Here is a 19,125-nt window from a genome sequence, read left to right on the forward strand (position 1 = left end):
GAAAGATGAAGCTATTCCTGTAACCTCTTAGAGAAGAAAGAAATCAAACGTAAGATATGGGCATCAGAGGTTTGCTTACTTTTGTTGAAGATAACCAAGACAAGTTCTTGGTAGACTGTGATTTACGTTCATCCACGATTATAGTCGATGCCAACAATGTTCTTAACAAATTGTATGACACATGCACAGGATCAAATGCAGCTTTTGGTTGTGACTATGAGAAAGTCTATTCACATTTTGAAAATTTTTGTTCCTCACTTGACTCATGTAAAGTGAAACCAATCATGGTTTTTGATGGTGGGCTTTCTGTCGATAATAGGAAGGAGATGACACGGAAAACGAGAACTAGTGATCGAATGACAGCGGGAATTTCTTGTAATCCATTTTGTCAAGAACGTAATAATGTATTACCACTTTTCGTAAAGCACATTTTTACTGCTGCTTGTAAAGAGTATAAGTTTCAAGTAGTTCAATGCGATTATGAAGCCGATGAGGAAATTGCATTACTATCATGTAATTTAAAGTATCCTGTTTTAAGTGGTGATTCAGACTTTATGATTTATGGGATTCAACTTATTCTTTATGATCCTCCAAGAGTTCGTTTCTCGTGGTGTAACAAACTTGAAAGCAATGTAATATCCTGTAAGATGTTTGATACTGATCGTTTTTTTCAAAAATTTTACCTCGTTGAAAGAAAATATTATCCCTTTGTTGGGATTATTCTTGGGAACGACTATATACGTTTAGAATCCTTGGAGTTCATGTCAACAAAAACCAGAAATAAGGATATTAATGGAAGACTAGAAGACATTTCAAAATGGCTTAAAAGTCAAAAAGACCCCACATCAGCTTCAGAAAAGGTATGTGTGTTTCTATTTTTAAGTAGGGATGCCAATGAAAACGTTTTCCCAAATGAGCATTGACATCGATTTATGTCTAATTCTACTTTCTTCCTCCCTCTGCTATCTCTTAATTTACTTGTCCAGTATGTGATATTTGACCTGTCTAAGCTTAACTTCGGGTTCTTCTCTCTCTTTCTTTCGTTTATAGTTAATGGTTTTATAGCTTTGATTTGTTGGAAGTATATGAATCAATTAGAGGAAATCTTTCAATTACAGGGGTTTTCAAGTAAGGTCCTCCACTGTCCAAGCAGAAATTTTTAGCCATCAATTTGTCTAGCAAATCAAATCATTGTTGAAGAAATTGATGTGCAATATTCAAAACTGGATAATGCAGTAAACAAGGGTATATCTAGGATTTTTATGGGGAGACAAAAAGTTTTAAAACCCATAAAAAAAACTTTGTTTATGTACATTTCTGTGATGTTTTTGCAAGTCAGACAAAAATTTTGCGAATGAGGGAGGAATTGATCCCAGGTACCTCCATCCCATCTTTAGATACGGCGTTGTTGCTTGAAATTTGAGCGCGAAAGTAGCCTCTAATTAAAAGAAATCATTGGTTTTATGAGAAAAAAATGGGATGAAGTTTTTTTTTTTTTATATCCTTTAAACAGTAATATACACGCAACATAAGTAAGGAATGAGCATTTCTTTTCTTTAATTAATTTGCTTCATATAACCCAAATTCCTAACATCAAAGCTTTTCCTATCCAGAGAATTAAAACTATTTGGTATTTAGTTAATTGGCTCCTTTTTACCAAGATCAGACTTTTCGGCGTTACTTTATTAATATTTTCTCTATATAACAACCTCTGGATATGAGGTTAATAAAGAGAGAATAATAAGACCAGAAGTGGACAATACATTAAGAAATAAGCTAATTCTTGTAGAGGGGTGAGTAGGCTACTACCTCTAAATTTCTAAAGACAAATTTTTACCAGTAAAAGATACTCTACTTCGTATAGTTCATGCTTAAAAATAATTTTTACTTTTTGAATTCTAAGAACATAAAACAATTTTCGTGTAAGAAAATTCATTTTTTAAGATATTTAGAAATTTAAAAATCAGGTTCTTTAATGTGAGTCTTTTCTACTGCATTAAATTTCTTACGATTTAAGATTCTTATTTTCAGTTTCACGATTCTTGCATGCTTGAAAAGATTCAACATTTCAATACAATATTTTTCAAGTAAGATCTACATATCTACCACCTTGCGTGACAAAAACCATAAAACTGGAACTTTTTATCGAAAAAGTATAAGTTTTCTATGAATTGCATACTCATGGCCATCAGAAATTTAATTTTTAGTCAAAAAAAAAAAAATTACTGTTTAGGATTTTACCCATTACCTTTTAATCCATACCACTTTGATCTTCACTTTCGTAGCGCCTATGATATCTTTAAAATCTCATATTTATTTATTCATAAAAAAAGAGGGAAATAATACCAATAAAGAAATCGTGCTAACAGAATTTAAAATATAGAAAAATTTAGTCAAATTAAAAAAAAATTATTCATCTAGCAAAAAATTGGATAACTTGGAAATTCACCAGTTTACCTACTTATCTAGATCTACCTAGCTACCTATACATATCTTCGGATAATGTGCAATTAAAGACTAGATGTACTTAAACAGTTTTGGTTAGGTTAAATTAACCTTAGCTACATTACTCTCGCTTTAAATTAGGTTAATATAGGTTACTGGTGTACTAACCAAAGCTAAATTAACCTAATATATTTCAAACTGCTCAAACAAATCTGTCTATCAAATTTTGTTCAAGAAAATCTAGCCTTTATCCATATATTAACCTAAAGTATGTGTAGGTAGATGATGTTAGCTGGACAGACTTAGCTGAGCAGACTGTAGTTGGTAGGTTGAGTTCTGAATTTCTAAATTATTAAAGTTATTTTAGTTTTCAATTTTTCTAGTCATCCAGTCATTTTTGATTGTTTGGTCGATGAATTTTGTCTTTGGATTTTTCCAAGTTTGTTTTCTCGTTTTTTGTTTGTTTCAAGTTTTTGTCCTAGCTTGAACTAGATAATTTGACCTAGCTAGCTCCATTTAGTTATGCTTAGCTGTATCTTCACCAAACAAAGAGAGAGAAAATCTCAAGATGAAGAACAGAACAAAAAAAAATGGACTTTGGTGGCCAATAGAAAAAAGAGACAAAGTAAGCGAAACAAATATTTCGCCTGTATAAAACTGTTGGGAAAAACTAAATAAAAGAACCAAAGATAAAAACTGAAATAATCTATAAAAATAAAATCGGAAGTAAGAACAATGAACAACAGAAATAATAAACAAATCTGTATTTATGTCTACAATTAATTCTACTGTAATTGAGCGCCAAAGACTGTTTCTCGAAGCAATTACAAGTGACTTCAGTAAACATACAAAAGCAACTGGATAAAACAAAAGGAAATGAGTAAAAAATTAATTTTTTTGTTGCCAAATAGTCTTTTTGTTGGCTCCAAATGCTAAAATTCTGCTTGCTCTTGTATTTACTCTAGTCTCCTAGTGATTCTGAGGACCTTATTACAGAAAGTTATATTTATTAATTTAGGTCAGGTGATAAAAACCGGTGTTTTCCTATCCTAATAATTGAATGACTTTTTGTTAACTCTTGGCTTGTTTAAAAATATTGATACTCTTGAAAGTGTAGCTGAACCACAAACAGTTGAAATTTTTCAGGGGGCAAAATAGTTTTCTGAGAATATGAGCTTTATTTTTCCGTTTGAATGAGCCCTCTTTATTCTTTTACTGCTATTTGCTTAATACTATTACCCCCCGGAGAAAGAAGAAGAAAAACAAAGAAATAAACACAAAACCGTGATATTTCTTCTGAAAAAATCCACATTAGGGTTAGCTGATATGCTGAATTTGATAGTGCTATTTTCAATAAAGTATCTCGACTTAATGAGAATCTTTAATTTTATTTCCAAAAATCATCCAAATCTTTTCGGGTTTCTAGGTTTCTAATGGGTAAAACTAAGCTTGATGGAATTTTAAATGTTTGGAAACAGCATAAGAATCCAATTCTTTATATGTATCTATTGCTATTATTATTATTATCAAATTTCCAAATTTTTTAGAGTTTTGGCTACTATTTGGTTTAGTCACTTTTTACTTATAGCTTTTTTCTACAAACTTTTTGGTAGTTAATGAACCAGTATAAACTCGTACTTTCGATTCTTTAAAACACCTGTTTGTAGTTATAAATTTTTGATGGCTGAAGCAACTGCAACCTAAAAAAGAAGGAGCCATGGTGTATAGCAGCCCAAAATTAAAAGACAATAAACTTTCAAGTAACAAAAAACTGCCATTTGAAGCTGGTTTAAAAATAGAAATTAGGATTCAGATTAATTTTAATGGTAAAGTTTTATTGCGAAAACATGTAGGGTATATCCTATTAATTTATTTATTGAAAAAACGTAAAGAATTTATTGTAATTAAAAGAAAACGAAGAAGTCTCGGGGAGAGGTTTTGCATAGATTTATAAAGATTTTATTTTTATTAAATTTTTAGTTTATGTATATTATATTAATTGTTTATTGAAAAAATGTAAAGAATTTATTGAAAAACAAATGGATAACACCCTGAGGGAGGGGTTTTACAAAAAAATGAGTTTTATTTTTATTTCATTTTTAGTTTATATCCTATTAATTTGTCTATTGAAAAACGTAAAGAATTTATTGAAATTAAAAAAAAAATGGAGAAAAGTCTCAGGGAGGGGTTTTGCAAAAAAAAAAAATTATTTTTTATTTTTATTCAATTGTTAGTGTATGTATATTCCTTTAATTTATCCCTTGAACAAACGTAAAGAATTTATTGAAATAAAAATCAAATTGATAATAGCCTGGGAGAGGGGTTTTGCCAAAATTAAAAAAAAAATTATTTAATTTATAGTTTATGTATATTCTATTAATGTATGTATTGAAAAAACGACGTAAAGGATTTATTGCAAAAAAACGGAGAACAGCCTAACCTGGGGAGGAGTTTTGCAAATTTCTATGTTATTTATTGTTTTTGCAGAGAAGCATGCTACATTCGCCATGAAATTTTAATGAAATTAAAACCTTTGATCTTAATGAAATTTAATATTTAGAAGAACTCATATCTCAGAGCTCTTATTTCAAATCCTGACCAGATCTGTTGACATTGGGAGGAGCTGGAGGGGGAAACCAGAAATCTTTTTTTTTTACTGAAAGTAAGGAGCGACATTAGACCTTCGAACGAATAGAAATCAATTCGTGTATGAAAGGGGCTGTTCCCTCCTCAACACCCTCTCTTTACGCTAAAGTTTCCATTGTTACAAAAAGATATAGCTGTGAGAAAGAATTCAACTTTAGCGTAAAGAGCAAGGCGTTGAGGAGGGAACAGCTCCTTTCATACACAGAGTAATTTATGTTCGTTTTAAGTTTTAATGTCGCTCTTTACTGTTAGAAAAGAAAACTTTTTTTTATCCCTAGATTGATGCCCAAACTGTATATCATCCAACCTAGCAACAATGAAATTTGACGCTATTTTGAAAGAGAATTATAAATTTCGGTTTAAAAGTGATTCATGTTCTATTTTAGGATTTGAAAATGAAGCTGAACTAAGTATTAAATATAGTGAAGGTACAAAAGTTCCTTATTATACAAGAAATGTTGATAAAATGCGTATTTACTGCTCAATAGTGGATAGTTCAATTGTGAATGGGGATACAACCTCTGATATGATCTGGAGTATTGTTCCAAAACAACCTAGGATCAATTAGGTAGATTAATTGATCTGAATGGAGAGAATATTGAATATTTTTTGGATTTGAAAAATGAAATTATTCAATAAAATGTATCTATAATAAATGTTGATCAATAAGAAACAATTATTTTATACGCGACAGTATGGTATCGTCAATTTTCAATTATTCAAAACGTCCATAAAAAAATATAGAAGATGAGTCTTGTTCCATGTATAAACACTGATTAAACCTCGACTGAAATTATTTGAAAACAGAGCGATTGAATATGGAATAGATCAAATAGAATCAAAGAGAGTCAAAAGATGTGAAACCCTAAAAAATATAGTTGCAAATAATAAGAAATATTTCAATAAATATCTTGATCAACAAAAGAAAGACTTAGTGGATGCAATGATTTTAGGAAAGGGACTTCAACCACATCCCTGGTGATTCTCTTGTTGACACCTTAAATGATAGTTAAAGATCCGCCTCTACTAACTTTGTTTAACAATTTCTTCTATATATATTGATGTATTTATTGATGATTCTACAACCAAATGTGTATATTCAAAAATTAAAGAAGACATATGAATGTATCTCAACAATTAAATTATAATTTCGTTTTAAAAGATGTGGAATCTTGGACTCTTCTTTGTGATAGTTACCTTTATGGAAAAGTGAAAATTACACTATTTGATGGAAGAAATATGCAAAATAATGATGGAGCTACTCTCACAAATAATGCATTTAATTTTTCAGAAATGGTGAATCAATGGAAAATGTATTGAAAGTATTGATCATGTAGGTAAAACGAATACTTCTAAAAATTTATTAGAACTGTCAGATGACTATTGTCGAAGTGCATGTACTTATATGTTGTGTTATGAATATAAGACCCAATCCATTGATTACTTTAAAGCAGAAAATGAGTTTGAAAGCACTTTTATATCTGTTACAGAAGGTGGTGGTGGAACCATTACAACAAAACGAAATAACATTTTTAATAGTGGTTCAATTAAAAGATTGAATAAAGCCAAAGAAAGTCAATTGGTTTGCAGGTATTTACATTATCAAGATTATTTGGATTTTGTTAAGATATTAGTCGTGTTTTTAGAGGGATTACACATCAAATTTTATTAAAAAGAAAAAAAAATACAATATAATTATATAATCTGGAGTTGTTACCAGTATTACATCACAGTTTACCCATAGTGACTCAATTTGAAGCCGTATTAACGAAGACGGTGGAACAATTGAAAGCTGGATTACGAAGGGCAAGTTATTTGAATTAAGATTGGAAGCGTGCAATACTTATAAAAGTGATAATAAAACCAATAAAGAGTTAACATAGAGGGTAGTCACTGAAGGCTATAATACAACTAAAATTGTTGTTGTGTTACAGAAATTTGAAAAAGATAACACTTCTAGGCAAAACAATATGGTATTCAACCTGATTTCAGTGAGGCTAATGAAGATTATTCTAAAGCTTATCAACAATTTTTGCAGTTGGGATATAAACACAAAAAATGTGGATTGTGGAAAAATATTAAGTTACAATGATTTTAAAACAGTATGTCTTTTATTTGGTTTTATTGTTTCAACGCAAAAACCAAATATTTATCGAATTGGATCAACTGCTGATACACAAATTAAGCTTTTATTAGATCAATTACCTGCTAATACATATTATATTTACTGCGTTATATTTCAGGAAGGAAAAGTAATTACGGAAGTCATTGATCGCAAATTATGTTTTAATGTATAAATTATATCCAATTTGGAATTTTTAGTAAAATAATTTTTAAATAAATGGATAAACCTTTAAGCGAAATGAAAATGATAAACAAATATAGTCGAACCATTAGGAAAGAAGATTTAAATATGGGAATGGAATACACGATTACAGGAATGAAATATGTAAAAACTAAATGTGGAAATAAACTCGATATTACTATTCATTATGAAAGAAAATGGTCGATCTGTTTGCCCTTAAGCGTTTTGATTCCAAAGCAGCTGATCTTGAAAAAAATTGAAAAAAAGACATAAAGGTATGATTTTAAAGGCTATTGAAAGTAAAAATTAAGACAAAATAAATTATTTAATTATTGGTATCCGAACTATCCACTAAATATTAATCTACTTCATTTTATCGGTAGTATAGGGCAATGAAATATGTATAAACCCTTATTTCACAAGACCTGTTTTGACCTTAAATATCAGGATGGGAAATCATAAAGACGTCGGAAAATTTAATTTAAAACGATGTGAATTCAATTGGAAAGGGGGTAAACTGATGGTGGGATCTAGAACCCGCATTCGCTTTGTGAAAAGTATAAAAATAAGACCAAATTTGATTTCCAAGGACGTGTTTTTACCTTTAATGTAGGGATGAAAAATGTTCAAAATGTGTAATAACTGATATTAAAATGATGTAAAATGGACTGATAATGATGTAAATTGAATAGATGAGTTAGGCGGTCTTGAAACTCTATTTTCTATACTACTAATATCAAAATGTTTTAAATATTTATTATAATTTCAGGAGCCTTAATTTTGTGCTTTTTTTCGAATCAACTCTAATTTATATGAGGCGTTGCAAGGTAATGGCCCATCATAAGGTAATAGCAATGGAAATTTTTAAAAACAAATCATCCTTTTTTTTTCCAGATATTATCAACAGTTCCTCAAGACAAAAAGGAAAAAGTCAAAAAGATTATAGACTATTCTTTAGGGATAGATCTCAGGATTCAAAATGGGGAAGCCCCAACCCTTGTTACAAAAATACTGAAGAAAGAAGAACAGGATACTCCAATTATTTCGAAGAATGGGAAAGCTCTTCCTCAGTGGTTCTCTACAGCATATAGAAATTGTCATTTCCCCTCGTGGATCCTTCGTATTGTCTGCGAAAATAAGTCTGGTCATGTTGCCCTGGTAGAGGAAGAAAGCAGGCCATATAGCCTGTTTAGTGCCATGGACATATTCAGAGCTATTTCAGCAGTTTTACTTAGTGTTGATTATCCTGAAATATCCTGGAAAGAAAGCAGTGACAATACAAAAGCTGTAGGGATCGAACTTGAGGTACGAGTTGGTAGAAATCTGAAACAACAGCGTGTTCTGTTTTATAACAGACAGCCAACAGACAGCCAACAAGTCCCTCAATTAAGGGACATCCCGTTATTATCTCCTCGTGTTCGACTTGATTTTTTTAAGGATGTCTTAAAGATTGATGAATTAAGCGACATAGTTGATTTATTTCCAAATAATCTCAAAATATTTATTTGCTCCGTAATTTTTTGGCTCAAAACCAAGGAAAACCAAGTTTCAAAACCAAGAAAGCACCAATTACAAAGTTTAGTGATAATGTCGTTGATGGATAAAATTCCTTGTAAAGTGCCAGAATCAGAAAGTTCAAGCAATGGCAGTATATGTCAACTTTGCAACAAAGTATGTACAAAGGACTGTCTTGTTGCAAAAAGAAAACTTCGAGAATTGTTTCAAGTTACGCAAGAATTTAAAGACAAATATACAAAAGACGAAGGCTATGACAAAGATACGGTGCACACGTTTGTTGAGTTTGAAGTTATATTTCTGTGTGCAACCATTTTAAATCAGCTGCTTCAGTATCCGTATCCGGAAAGTAATATTATGACATTTTACAATGGACCATTTCTGTATTGGTCTGACAAGGTGTATAAGAATCTAAAAAAGACTCAAAAAGGGGGCAAGTCAATATGGATGGAAAAAGTTGAAAAAGCAAGTTCTTTTCACTCCTTAGTGAAGGTTGTTGACACGATTATTGAGCATAGCGAAATAGGGAAGAGTAATTCTAAAAAAAAATCTAAGAAGAAGGGTAATTCTAAAAAACAAGGGGCTTCAAACAGCGGTGCATCAAACAGATTTGCTGCATCAAACAGATTTGCTTCACTTCTGCCTTTAGATTCAGACTAATTTACACGCTTTTTATAATTTCCTTATGACAACTGAATCGTAAAATATCTTATGCCACCGAAACCAAATTTCATTAGAAACACTGAAAAGAGCTTACCATGCGGTCATAGTGCTACAATGAAGTGCCATGTAAACCCTAATCTGTATATTTGCAAGCAAATTGTTGATAAGATTATACCCGATTGTGGTCACGTGGGTAAAGTACGCTGTTCAGCCAAACCGGAAGGATGCTGTGAAAGGCCATGTGATTTTCGCCTAGATTGTGGTCATTCGTGTCCCAAAACGTGTCATCCAAGCGTAAGTCTGATACTTTATCCTAGTGTCTTTTTCTTATGAGCGGAACTAATGCAAATAGCTTAGGAATAGATCTTTTATGGGTCCATTGAATTGAAGGATAAAATGAGAATATAAAACAATTTTGGTTATTTCCAATTGCCGCGGTTATTGCCTCGTTGAGGTGAAAATTTGTAAGTACTGAATGGTTTCTTACGCTTACAGGTGATATTCACCAACTGAGGGTACAAGTAAATGTAAATACATGACGCAAATGTAACTCCAGTTACAACGTCGAAAATACCAGCGCTGAGAGAACGCAGATTCCATTTCACTTGAAAATTTGGACAGTCGCTCCTCGCTAGGGAAAAATGTAGTATGTTGTTGCCTCTTCTTATCGCCCCCCAAAGCCGGGGGGCAATAAACTCGACACACCAACAAGTTTGAACCCAAAAGATGCAGAATGAATAGATTCAGCTGTTTTTAGATAAATGAAACTGAATTTGAATCTTTTCTAACACAGTCTGAATTTCGATTTCTTCACATCATTGTCTTAAAAAAAATCATCATTCAGCTAATTGCTTTGTTCTTGCCCGAGAATGTAAGGCCCTGTGTTAGTTTGTGGAGTAGTTGGTCTTAATTAGCGTTTAATCAAACAGTTTGTGGTAACGAATTGTTGTTTAGGAACGACCCGGCTCAATAGTAACCGAAACTCTAAAAAATTGAATTTTGATACCAATGGTTACATCAAAACAATTGTATTCTTATGCTGATTTTAAACATATAAGTTTCATCAAGTTTAGTCGTATCCATCAAAAGTTAAAAGCCTGAGAAAATTTGCCTTATTTTAGAAAATAGGGGGAAACATCCCCTAAAATTCATAGAATCTTAACAAAAATCACACCATCAGATTCAACGTATCAGAGCACCCTACCGTCGAAGTTTCAAGCTCCCATCTACAAAGATGTGGAATTGTGTATTTTTTGCCAGAAGACAGATCACAGATGTGTCTTTACTTGTTTTTTTTTGTTTCCCAGGGGTGATAGGTATCGACCCAGTGGTCTTAGAAAGTCGCAAGAGGGCTCATTCTAACGAAAAATTTAAAGTTCTAGTGCCCTTTTTAAGTGACCAAAAATTGGAGGACACTAAGACCGCCTCCCATGCTCATTTTTTTCCCAAAGTCACCGGATCAAAATTTCGAGATAGCCATTTATTTTCAGCATTGTCGAAAAACCTAATAATTATGTCTTTCGGATGACTTAATCCAACACAGTCCCCGTGGGAGGGGCTGCAACTTGCAAACTTTGACCATTGTTTACGTATATTAGGGTTATTGGGAAGTGTACAGACGTTTTCAGGGGGACTTTTTCACGTTGAGTGGGTGAGTGGGTCAGGGGGAAGGGGGCTACTTGGGAGGATTTTTCCATGTAGGAATTTGTCATGAGGAAAAAGAATTGCCATGAAGGGGCCTCAGGATTTTGTAGCATTATTTAGAAGAAAAAAACAATGATAATATAAATAAAAAAAACTTTTTTCACCTGGAAGTAAGGAGCAGCATTTAAAATCTAAAACGAACAGATATTATTACATATATAGGGTTATTCTCCCTCCACAATACCTCGCTCTTTATGCTAAAGTATTTTTAGTAATTTCAACTATTTACTCTACGGCCTTTGTAATTCAGGGGTCTTTCTTAAAAAATTGGGACAAAATTCAAACTTTAGTGGAAATAGCGAGGTATTGACGAGGGGGTGAACCCCCTCATATATGTAACAAAAAATACAAATATAGAAGTTTGTTACGTAAGTTAATTCGTAAGTTACGTATATTTATTACTAATAAAAATGTTCGTAAAAAAAAGTTCTTGTTGCCTTTTTATCTAACCGAAATTGGAGGGCAACTAGGCCTCCTCCCTCACCCTTTTATTTATCAAAATCGTCCGATCAAAACTACGAGAAAGCCAGTTAGCCAAAAAAAAAACTAATATGCAAATTTTGTTTTAATTATTCATATCCGGTGAGCCAAAATCAAAACATGTATTAATTAAAAAACATTCAGAAATTAAAAAAAAACAAGTTTTTTTTAACTTAAAGTAAGGAGCGACATTAAAACTTAAAACGAACAGAAGTTATTTCATATATGAAAGGAATTGTCCCCTCCTCAACCCTCACTCTTCACGCTAAAGTTTCTTATTGTTTTAAAAAGTATAGTTGTGAGAAAGAGTCAAACTTTAGCGTAGAGAGCGGGACATTGAGGAGGGGACTACCCCCTTTCATAAACGGAATAATTTTTGTTCGTTTTAATGTCGCTCCTTACATGCAGTTAAAAAAAACTTGTTTTTTTTATTTAATGGACAAGAGGGAATGAAACTTATATATGTAATTTTTACTTACCGGTATTTTAAATTCAGCCACCTTTTGTTGATAATTTTCTTCCTCATATCTCAAATGTCTTATTGACTTCAGTTGACAAGTAAACAGCTTTAATCAGAGACACAATGCCTTGGAGGCGTAATGCCTAAAATTGGATAAGAATCCCGCCTTTTTTTCTATTGGCTGATGAACAACGCTATTAAGCCAGAAACAGGGGTAAAATAAGTAAAAAGTAAGCACATTTTGAAATTGTATTTTTCTGATTTTGCTTTCAAACTATTTATGATAGACATCAGAAATTTTCTGTAATGGTTGTAGATTATAAAATCTACATATGATCCAAAATTCTACCCTCTGGAGCCAACTTCATACCTTCTAGCAAGAAAAATGTTGAAAATTAAAAATAATTTTTTGCACCGTTAAAAATAAAAATATAACAATTCTGCAACCAACATTTTTTTTTAATACTGGCAGGATGAACTAAAAAAAAAAATCTACTGTCATTTCCCATCCACTAAATTTTTATTCACCAAACTAAAATAACTTGATTTCTTTTTTTTGCACAATAGGTAAAGCATATACAGAAAAAGTGAAACCAACATTTTTTTCCTTTTTAACTCGAGAGTCATCAAAAAAAAAATCAGTTCAAAATCACCTAAATCGCAGAAGTTATTCATGATTTTCTATCATAGGAGAAATAGCATTGGACACAAATTAAGACCATTAGCCTTAAAAAAACAACAATGAAAAAATAAATATGAAATGTTTTTTCAACTGGAAGTAAGGAGCAGTATTAAAACTTAAAACGAACAGAAATTATTGCGCATATGAGGGGCTCACCTCCTCCTATTACCTCGCTCTTTACGCTAAAGTATTTTTAGTGATTTCAACTATTTATTCTACGGCTTTTGTGATTCAGGGGTCATTCTTTATGGATTGGGACAAAATTTAATCTTTAGTGTAAAGAGCGAGGTACTGACGAGGGGATTAACCCCTCATATCTATCTATATATATAAAAATAAGTTGTCTGTCTGTGGATGGATGGATGGATCAGGTGACGTCACCTGAAAAAACTGGATTAGGTGACGTCAAAACTGAAAAAACTAAAAAAAGGCAAAAACTACAAAAAAAACTAAAAACTAATAAAAAAAATAAAAAAGCTAAAAAACTAAAAAAAAACTATAAAGGTAAAAACCAATAAAAAACTAAAAAAAAAACTGAAAAAACTAAAAAAAGGCAAAAACTACAAAAAAAAACTAAAAACTAATAAAAAAAGTAAAAAAGCTAAAAAACTAAAAAAACTAAAAAAACTAAAAAAAGGTAAAAAACTAAAAAAAATAAAAAATAAAAAAAAACTAAAAAAAAGGAAAAAACTGAAAAATAAGCTAAAATAAAGGTAAAAACCAATAAAAAACTAAAAAAAAAAGGAAAAAACTAATAAATGACGACACTCAAAGAGAAAGCGACCAGGACAAAAGGAATGTTCGATTAGCAATCAACAAAGCACCGGGACACAGGGAGTATAAATGACGACCAGGACATAAGTAAAAAAAAAAAAAACTATCTATATATATAAAAATAAGTTGTCTGTGGATCTGTGGATCGTGGATCAGGTGACGTCACCTGAAAAAACTGGATCAGGTGACGTCAAAACTGAAAAAACTAAAAAAAGGCAAAAACTACAAAAAAAACTAAAAACTAATAAAAAAAATAAAAAAGCTAAAAAACTAAAAATACTAAAAAAAGGCAAAAACTACAAAAAAAACTAAAAACTAATAAAAAAGCTAAAAAACTAAAAAAACTAAAAAAAAGGCAAAAACTACAAAAAAACTAAAAACTAATAAAAAAAATAAAAAAGCTAAAAAACTAAAAAAACTAAAAAAACTAAAAAAAGGTAAAAAACTAAAAAAACTAAAAACTAAAAAAAACTAAAAAAGGTAAAAACTAAAAGAACTAAAAAAGAAAAAAATAAATGACGACACTCAAAGAGAAAGCGACCAGGACAAAAGGAATGTTCGATTAGCAATCAACAAAGCACCGGGACACAGGGAGTATAAATGACGACCAGGACACAAGTAAAAAAAAAATTAACAAAACTAAAAAGAAGGTAAAAACTACAAAAAAACTAAAAAGAAAAAAAAACTAAAAACTAATAAAAAAACTAAAAAATCTAAAAATCTAAATAAACTAAAAAAGAAAAAAAAAGGAAAAAAATAAAGGAGAAAAACAAAACTAAAAAACGAATGTATATACAGACCGGTACACCGGGATACAAATGACGACCGGGACACAGGGAATATAAATAACGACCGGGACACAGGGACACAACTACAACGGGGACACCGGGGGAAACAGGGGGATATAAATGACGACCGGGACAAAAAAACTAAAAAGAAAAAAAAACTAAAAACTAATAAAAAAAACTAAAAAATCTAAAAATCTAAATAAGCTAAAAAAGAAAAAAAAGGAAAAAAATAAAGGAGAAAAACAAAACTAAAAAACGAATGTATATACAGACCGGGACACCGGGATACAAATGACGACCGGGACCCGGGACACAGGGAATATAAATGACGACCGGGACACAGGGACACAACTACAACGGGGACACCGGGGGAAACAGGGGGATGTAAATGACGACCGGGACACCGGGACAGGGAATGGTCGATTAGCAATCACCATCAACAAAGCTCAAGGGCAATCATTAGAATCATGAGGTATAGATCTGAATACAGATTGTTTTCCCATGGACTATTATATGTTGCATGTTCAAGAGTCGGTAAACCTGACAATCTATTTATATGCAAAGACAATGGGACAGCAAAGAATGTTGTATATTCGCAAGTTTTACGTAGTTAAAACCATATATATATATCTATCTATATTCACAGGTGGGACATAGGGACACAACTACAATGGCGCGTAACTATTATGGCGCGTAACGACTTACGCGCGCGGGGGGGCTTGGGGGGGGCGCGAAGCGCCCCCACCAACTAGGTGTTGGGGTGGCGCGAAGCGCCACCCCAACAGCTAGTATGTAATAAAAACATGAAATTACAAAAGTTCGTTACGTAAGCTAATTTATAAGTTACGTTTATCTTTTACTAATAAAAACATTCGTAAAAAATTAAAAGTTCTAGTTTGCCTTTCCAAGTAACCAAAAAATCGCAGGGCAACTAGGCTTCCTCCAACGTTCCTTTTTTTCTCATAATCATTCGATCAAAACTATGAGAAAGCCATTTAGCCAAAAAAATAAGCTTGCAAATTTTGTGTTACTATTCCTCTGTGGAGAGCCAAAATCAAAACATGCATTGATTCAAAAACGTTCAGAAATTAAATAAAAAAAAAAACAAGTTTTTTTAGCTGAAAGTAAGGAGTGACATTAAAACTTCAAACGAACAAAAATTTCTTCGTATATGAAAAGGGCTGCTTCCTCATCAACGCCCCGCTCTTTACGCTAAAGTTTTTTACTGTTTTGAGAAGCAGAGTTGAGAGAAAGAGTCAAACTTTAGCGTAAAGAGCGGGGCGTTGATGAGGAAGCAGCCCCGTTCATATACGAAGTAATTTCTGTTTGTTTTAAGTTTTAATGTCGCTCCTTACTTTCACCTAAAAAAAAAGTTTTTTTTTTATTTAATTAAAGTAAAATTTGCTGTTAATGCTCATTCAAGAATGATAGCTATTATTTAAATTTCCTGAATAGTAAATTTTTATTGTAGGATCAAATTTATGAGAATTTTTATAAAGAGAAATACTTAACTGAAAAATAAATGACCGTGGATTGTTAGTTTAATATAGTGATTTGTTTTGGGCTTCATTTATATATTGATGGTTATTTGTGGAAGTTTTACGCTTGGAAGATTATTTGACTTTAATTCTGCTCATCTTTAGTCGAATGGAGCTCTTTACTTTTTTGAAAAACTTGTTTTGCGGAAAAAGTTTTTAAATTAATTTCTGTTCGATTTTAATTGACATATTCTTTTCGTGGGAAAAAATATACCGTATATCCTTAAGATTTTTTTATAAGAATTCATGGCTTGCCTTGCTATTTGTATGTTGAAGAAACTTTTTCATGAATGTATAACCCTGACTCAAATTGCATTGTTTAATGTAATTTTTACTTCCTCAAGTTGACCTGAAAAAGAAAATTTAGTATTATTCGCAAAAATCCTATGGACACACTTACACCCTTGAAGTGTAAGTGTAAAAAAAACTTGGATACACTTATATTCTTTTGATTTATTTAAATTGTAATAGCAGAAGTAGTGATAGTAGTAATCCCGTAAGTTTCAACTTAATACCATAAGATAGTTAAGTTATAAAAAATTAATTTAAAACTTATATTTTTGTTTTAACTTTTATTTGTTTGAACTTTTTATTTTCTTTAATGAGAATTAAACTAAGGTTCATTTCATAAGTTTTCTTCGTCGCCACCTTTTTCACTCATCTTTCTCTCATCAGCTCTTTGATATGGCAAAACAGACCAAGATGGACTGTTTCTTTAGTGCAAAATATTATCTCTCGTTTGAATAGTAACCAAACTCTTGTAGATCAGTCTGCTTTTAGTGGAGTTATGTCAATTTTGTTTAATTCCTTGCTAAAACTTTCACTAAATTTCCCAAGATCACTCCCGACAAAATCACAATTCCACAATTACCCAACATCTCATAGTTCTGATTTCTCTTTTGAAACTAGGTCAACGGTGCGATCGGGATTTAGTTTGCGTCATATTGGTCCAAAAGTTTGGGATTTAATCCCAATAGCCGTGAGAAATTGTAATGATAGAAATAAACTTCTGAAGTTATTAAGAAATCATGTTGCTAGTCTCCCATACTATTTTCCGTTGTGAGTGTTGAAGTTTGATTTCCGAAAGAAGTGCAAATTAGTTTAAGCCAAAGTAATGACGGTTTTTTCTTTTGTTTGTGTTCATTTTTTTATTTTTTTGGTGATATACCACGCGCTTAAGTATGCCATTAGGCATTTGTGCTGTTTGTTTAAATGGTTTAATTCTTGTTGTAAATAAACATGTATCTATCTATGTAAATAGGAACCCTGTGCCTGGAATTGCATTCATAAGAAATGCAACTTGAAACGTGGAGATATGTTTCAACGTGGCCCCTGTGATGAACCCTGTCAAGAGTCTCTTTCTTGCAATCATCTATGCATTGGTTTGTGTGGAGAAATGTGTCCAAATCAATGTCGAATCTGTAACAAAGCTGAAATCGAAGAATTCGTTTTACTTGGGAACGAAACTGATGCCGATGCAAGGTATTTTGGTTAGCTAAGTGTTTTTAAGTGCATGGACTAGATATTACTCCGATTTTTTTTTCATTAGTTGTATTTTCTACCATTATTAAGCATTAGGTTTCGAAACAATTCCTCTCTGTTTCAGAAGCTAATCAAGCAATCTAGGCTTTGTGGGGGAGTTTCTGGAACTATCTGAGCTTTTGCTTTTTATGGGAAGTTTATGATATTGGAGATGTTTTGTTGTTTTGAAATGGAATGTTGTGCTTTAAATAGTTCTTAAGGTACAATAAATGAGTTTCTCCAAATTAAACCGTATTTTTATCTTCTTTTTTCAATTGTTTTTCTTGTGGAAGGGTTCTCTAATTCTCTTTTTGGGAAACATCTGTCATTAACATAACAGGCACCAGGAATCAAGGCACCCCAATAAATTTTCACATAGGTATCACAGTTGGTCAAACAGTAACGAAACTGTAAACTGTAAACGAAAGTAACGAACTGTAGTAAGGAGCGACCCGGCTCAATAGTAACCAAAACTCTAAAAAATGGAATTTTGATACCAATACCTACATCAAAAGAATCGCATTTTGATGCTGATTTCAAATATATAAGTTTCATCAAGTTTAGTCGTACCCATCAAAAGTTACGAGCCTGAGAAAATTTGCGTTATTTTAGAAAATAGGGGTAAACGCCCCCTAGAAGTCATAGAATCTTAACGAAAATCACACCATCAGATTCAGCGTATCAGAGAACCCTACTGTAGAAGTTTCAAGCTCCTATCTACAAAAATGTGGAATTTTGTATTTTTTGCCAGAAGGCAGATCACATGCGTGTTTTTTTTTTTTTTTTTTTTTTTTTTTTTTTTTTTTTTTTTTTTTCAGGGGTTATCGTATCGACCCAGTTGTCCTAGAATGTTGCAAGAGGGCTCATTCTACCGGAAATGAAAAGTTCTAGTGCCCTTTTTAAGTGACCAAAAAAATTGGAGGGCACCTAGGCCCCCTCCCACGCTAATTATTTTACCAACGTCAACGGATCAAAATTCTGAGATAGCCATTTTATTCAGCGTAGTCGAAAAACCTTATAACTATGTCTTTGGGGACGACTTACTCCCCCACAGTCCCCATGGGAGGGGCAACAAGTTACAAACTTTGACCAATGCTTACATATAGTAATGGTTATTGGGAAGTGTACAGGCGTTTTCAGGAGGATTTTTTTGGTTGGGGGAGGGGTTGAGAAGAGGGGGATATGCTGGGGGAACTTTCCATCGATAATTTGTCATGGGGGAAGAAAATCTCCATGAAGGGATTGCAGGATTTACTAGCATTATTTAAAAACACAATAAAAAAATAAATATGAAAAGTTCCTTCAGCTGGAAGTAAGGAACAGCATTAAAACTTAAAATAAACAGAAATTATTGCCCATTTGAGGGGCTCACCTCCTCCTAATACCTCGCTCTTTACGTTAAAGTATTTTTAGTAATTTCAAATATTTATTCTACGGTTTTTGTGATTCTGGGGTCATTCTTAATGAATTGGGACAAAATTTAAGCTTTAGTGTAAAGAGCGAGGATCTGACAAGGGGGCGAATCCCCTCATATATGTAATAAAAATATGAGAATACAAAAGTTCTTTACGTAAGCTAATTTATAAGTTACGTAAATCTTTTAC

The 19,125-nt window shown here is 32.0% G+C and overlaps 2 protein-coding genes across 3 annotated transcripts in view; both read left to right on the top strand.

The window, feature by feature from the left end:
• On the top strand, positions 1–9,571 carry LOC136039226 (protein asteroid homolog 1-like). Its single transcript, XM_065722764.1, has 2 exons — positions 1–860; positions 8,291–9,571. The coding sequence occupies exons 1-2, from the start codon at positions 57–59 to the stop codon at positions 9,569–9,571; spliced, it is 2,085 nt and encodes a 694-aa protein (XP_065578836.1). The 5' UTR covers positions 1–56.
• The window catches only part of LOC136039227 (NFX1-type zinc finger-containing protein 1-like), a 25,448-nt gene continuing 15,823 nt past the window's right edge, over positions 9,501–19,125 (top strand). Inside the window, exons 1-2 of one of the 2 annotated variants that reach the window (XM_065722765.1) lie at positions 9,501–9,868; positions 17,262–17,482. In XM_065722765.1, the coding sequence (XP_065578837.1) occupies positions 9,623–9,868; positions 17,262–17,482 (467 nt within the window). In that variant the 5' untranslated portion in view covers positions 9,501–9,622. Of the gene's footprint in view, positions 9,869–9,894; positions 10,039–17,261; positions 17,483–19,125 lie in introns of those variants that run through there. The other variant, XM_065722766.1, reaches the window with a different exon arrangement.

Source organism: Artemia franciscana, chromosome 19 (assembly GCF_032884065.1).
Source record: "Artemia franciscana chromosome 19, ASM3288406v1, whole genome shotgun sequence".
Taxonomy (NCBI): domain Eukaryota; kingdom Metazoa; phylum Arthropoda; class Branchiopoda; order Anostraca; family Artemiidae; genus Artemia; species Artemia franciscana.

Bases quoted from the DNA above. Each gene is read 5' to 3' on its own strand.
- LOC136039226 (XM_065722764.1), top strand. From the start codon at position 57: ATGGGCATCAGAGGTTTGCTTACTTTTGTTGAAGATAACCAAGACAAG. The intron at 861-8,290 runs GTATGTGTGTTT...TTTTTTTTCCAG, and splicing joins CCACATCAGCTTCAGAAAAG to ATATTATCAACAGTTCCTCA.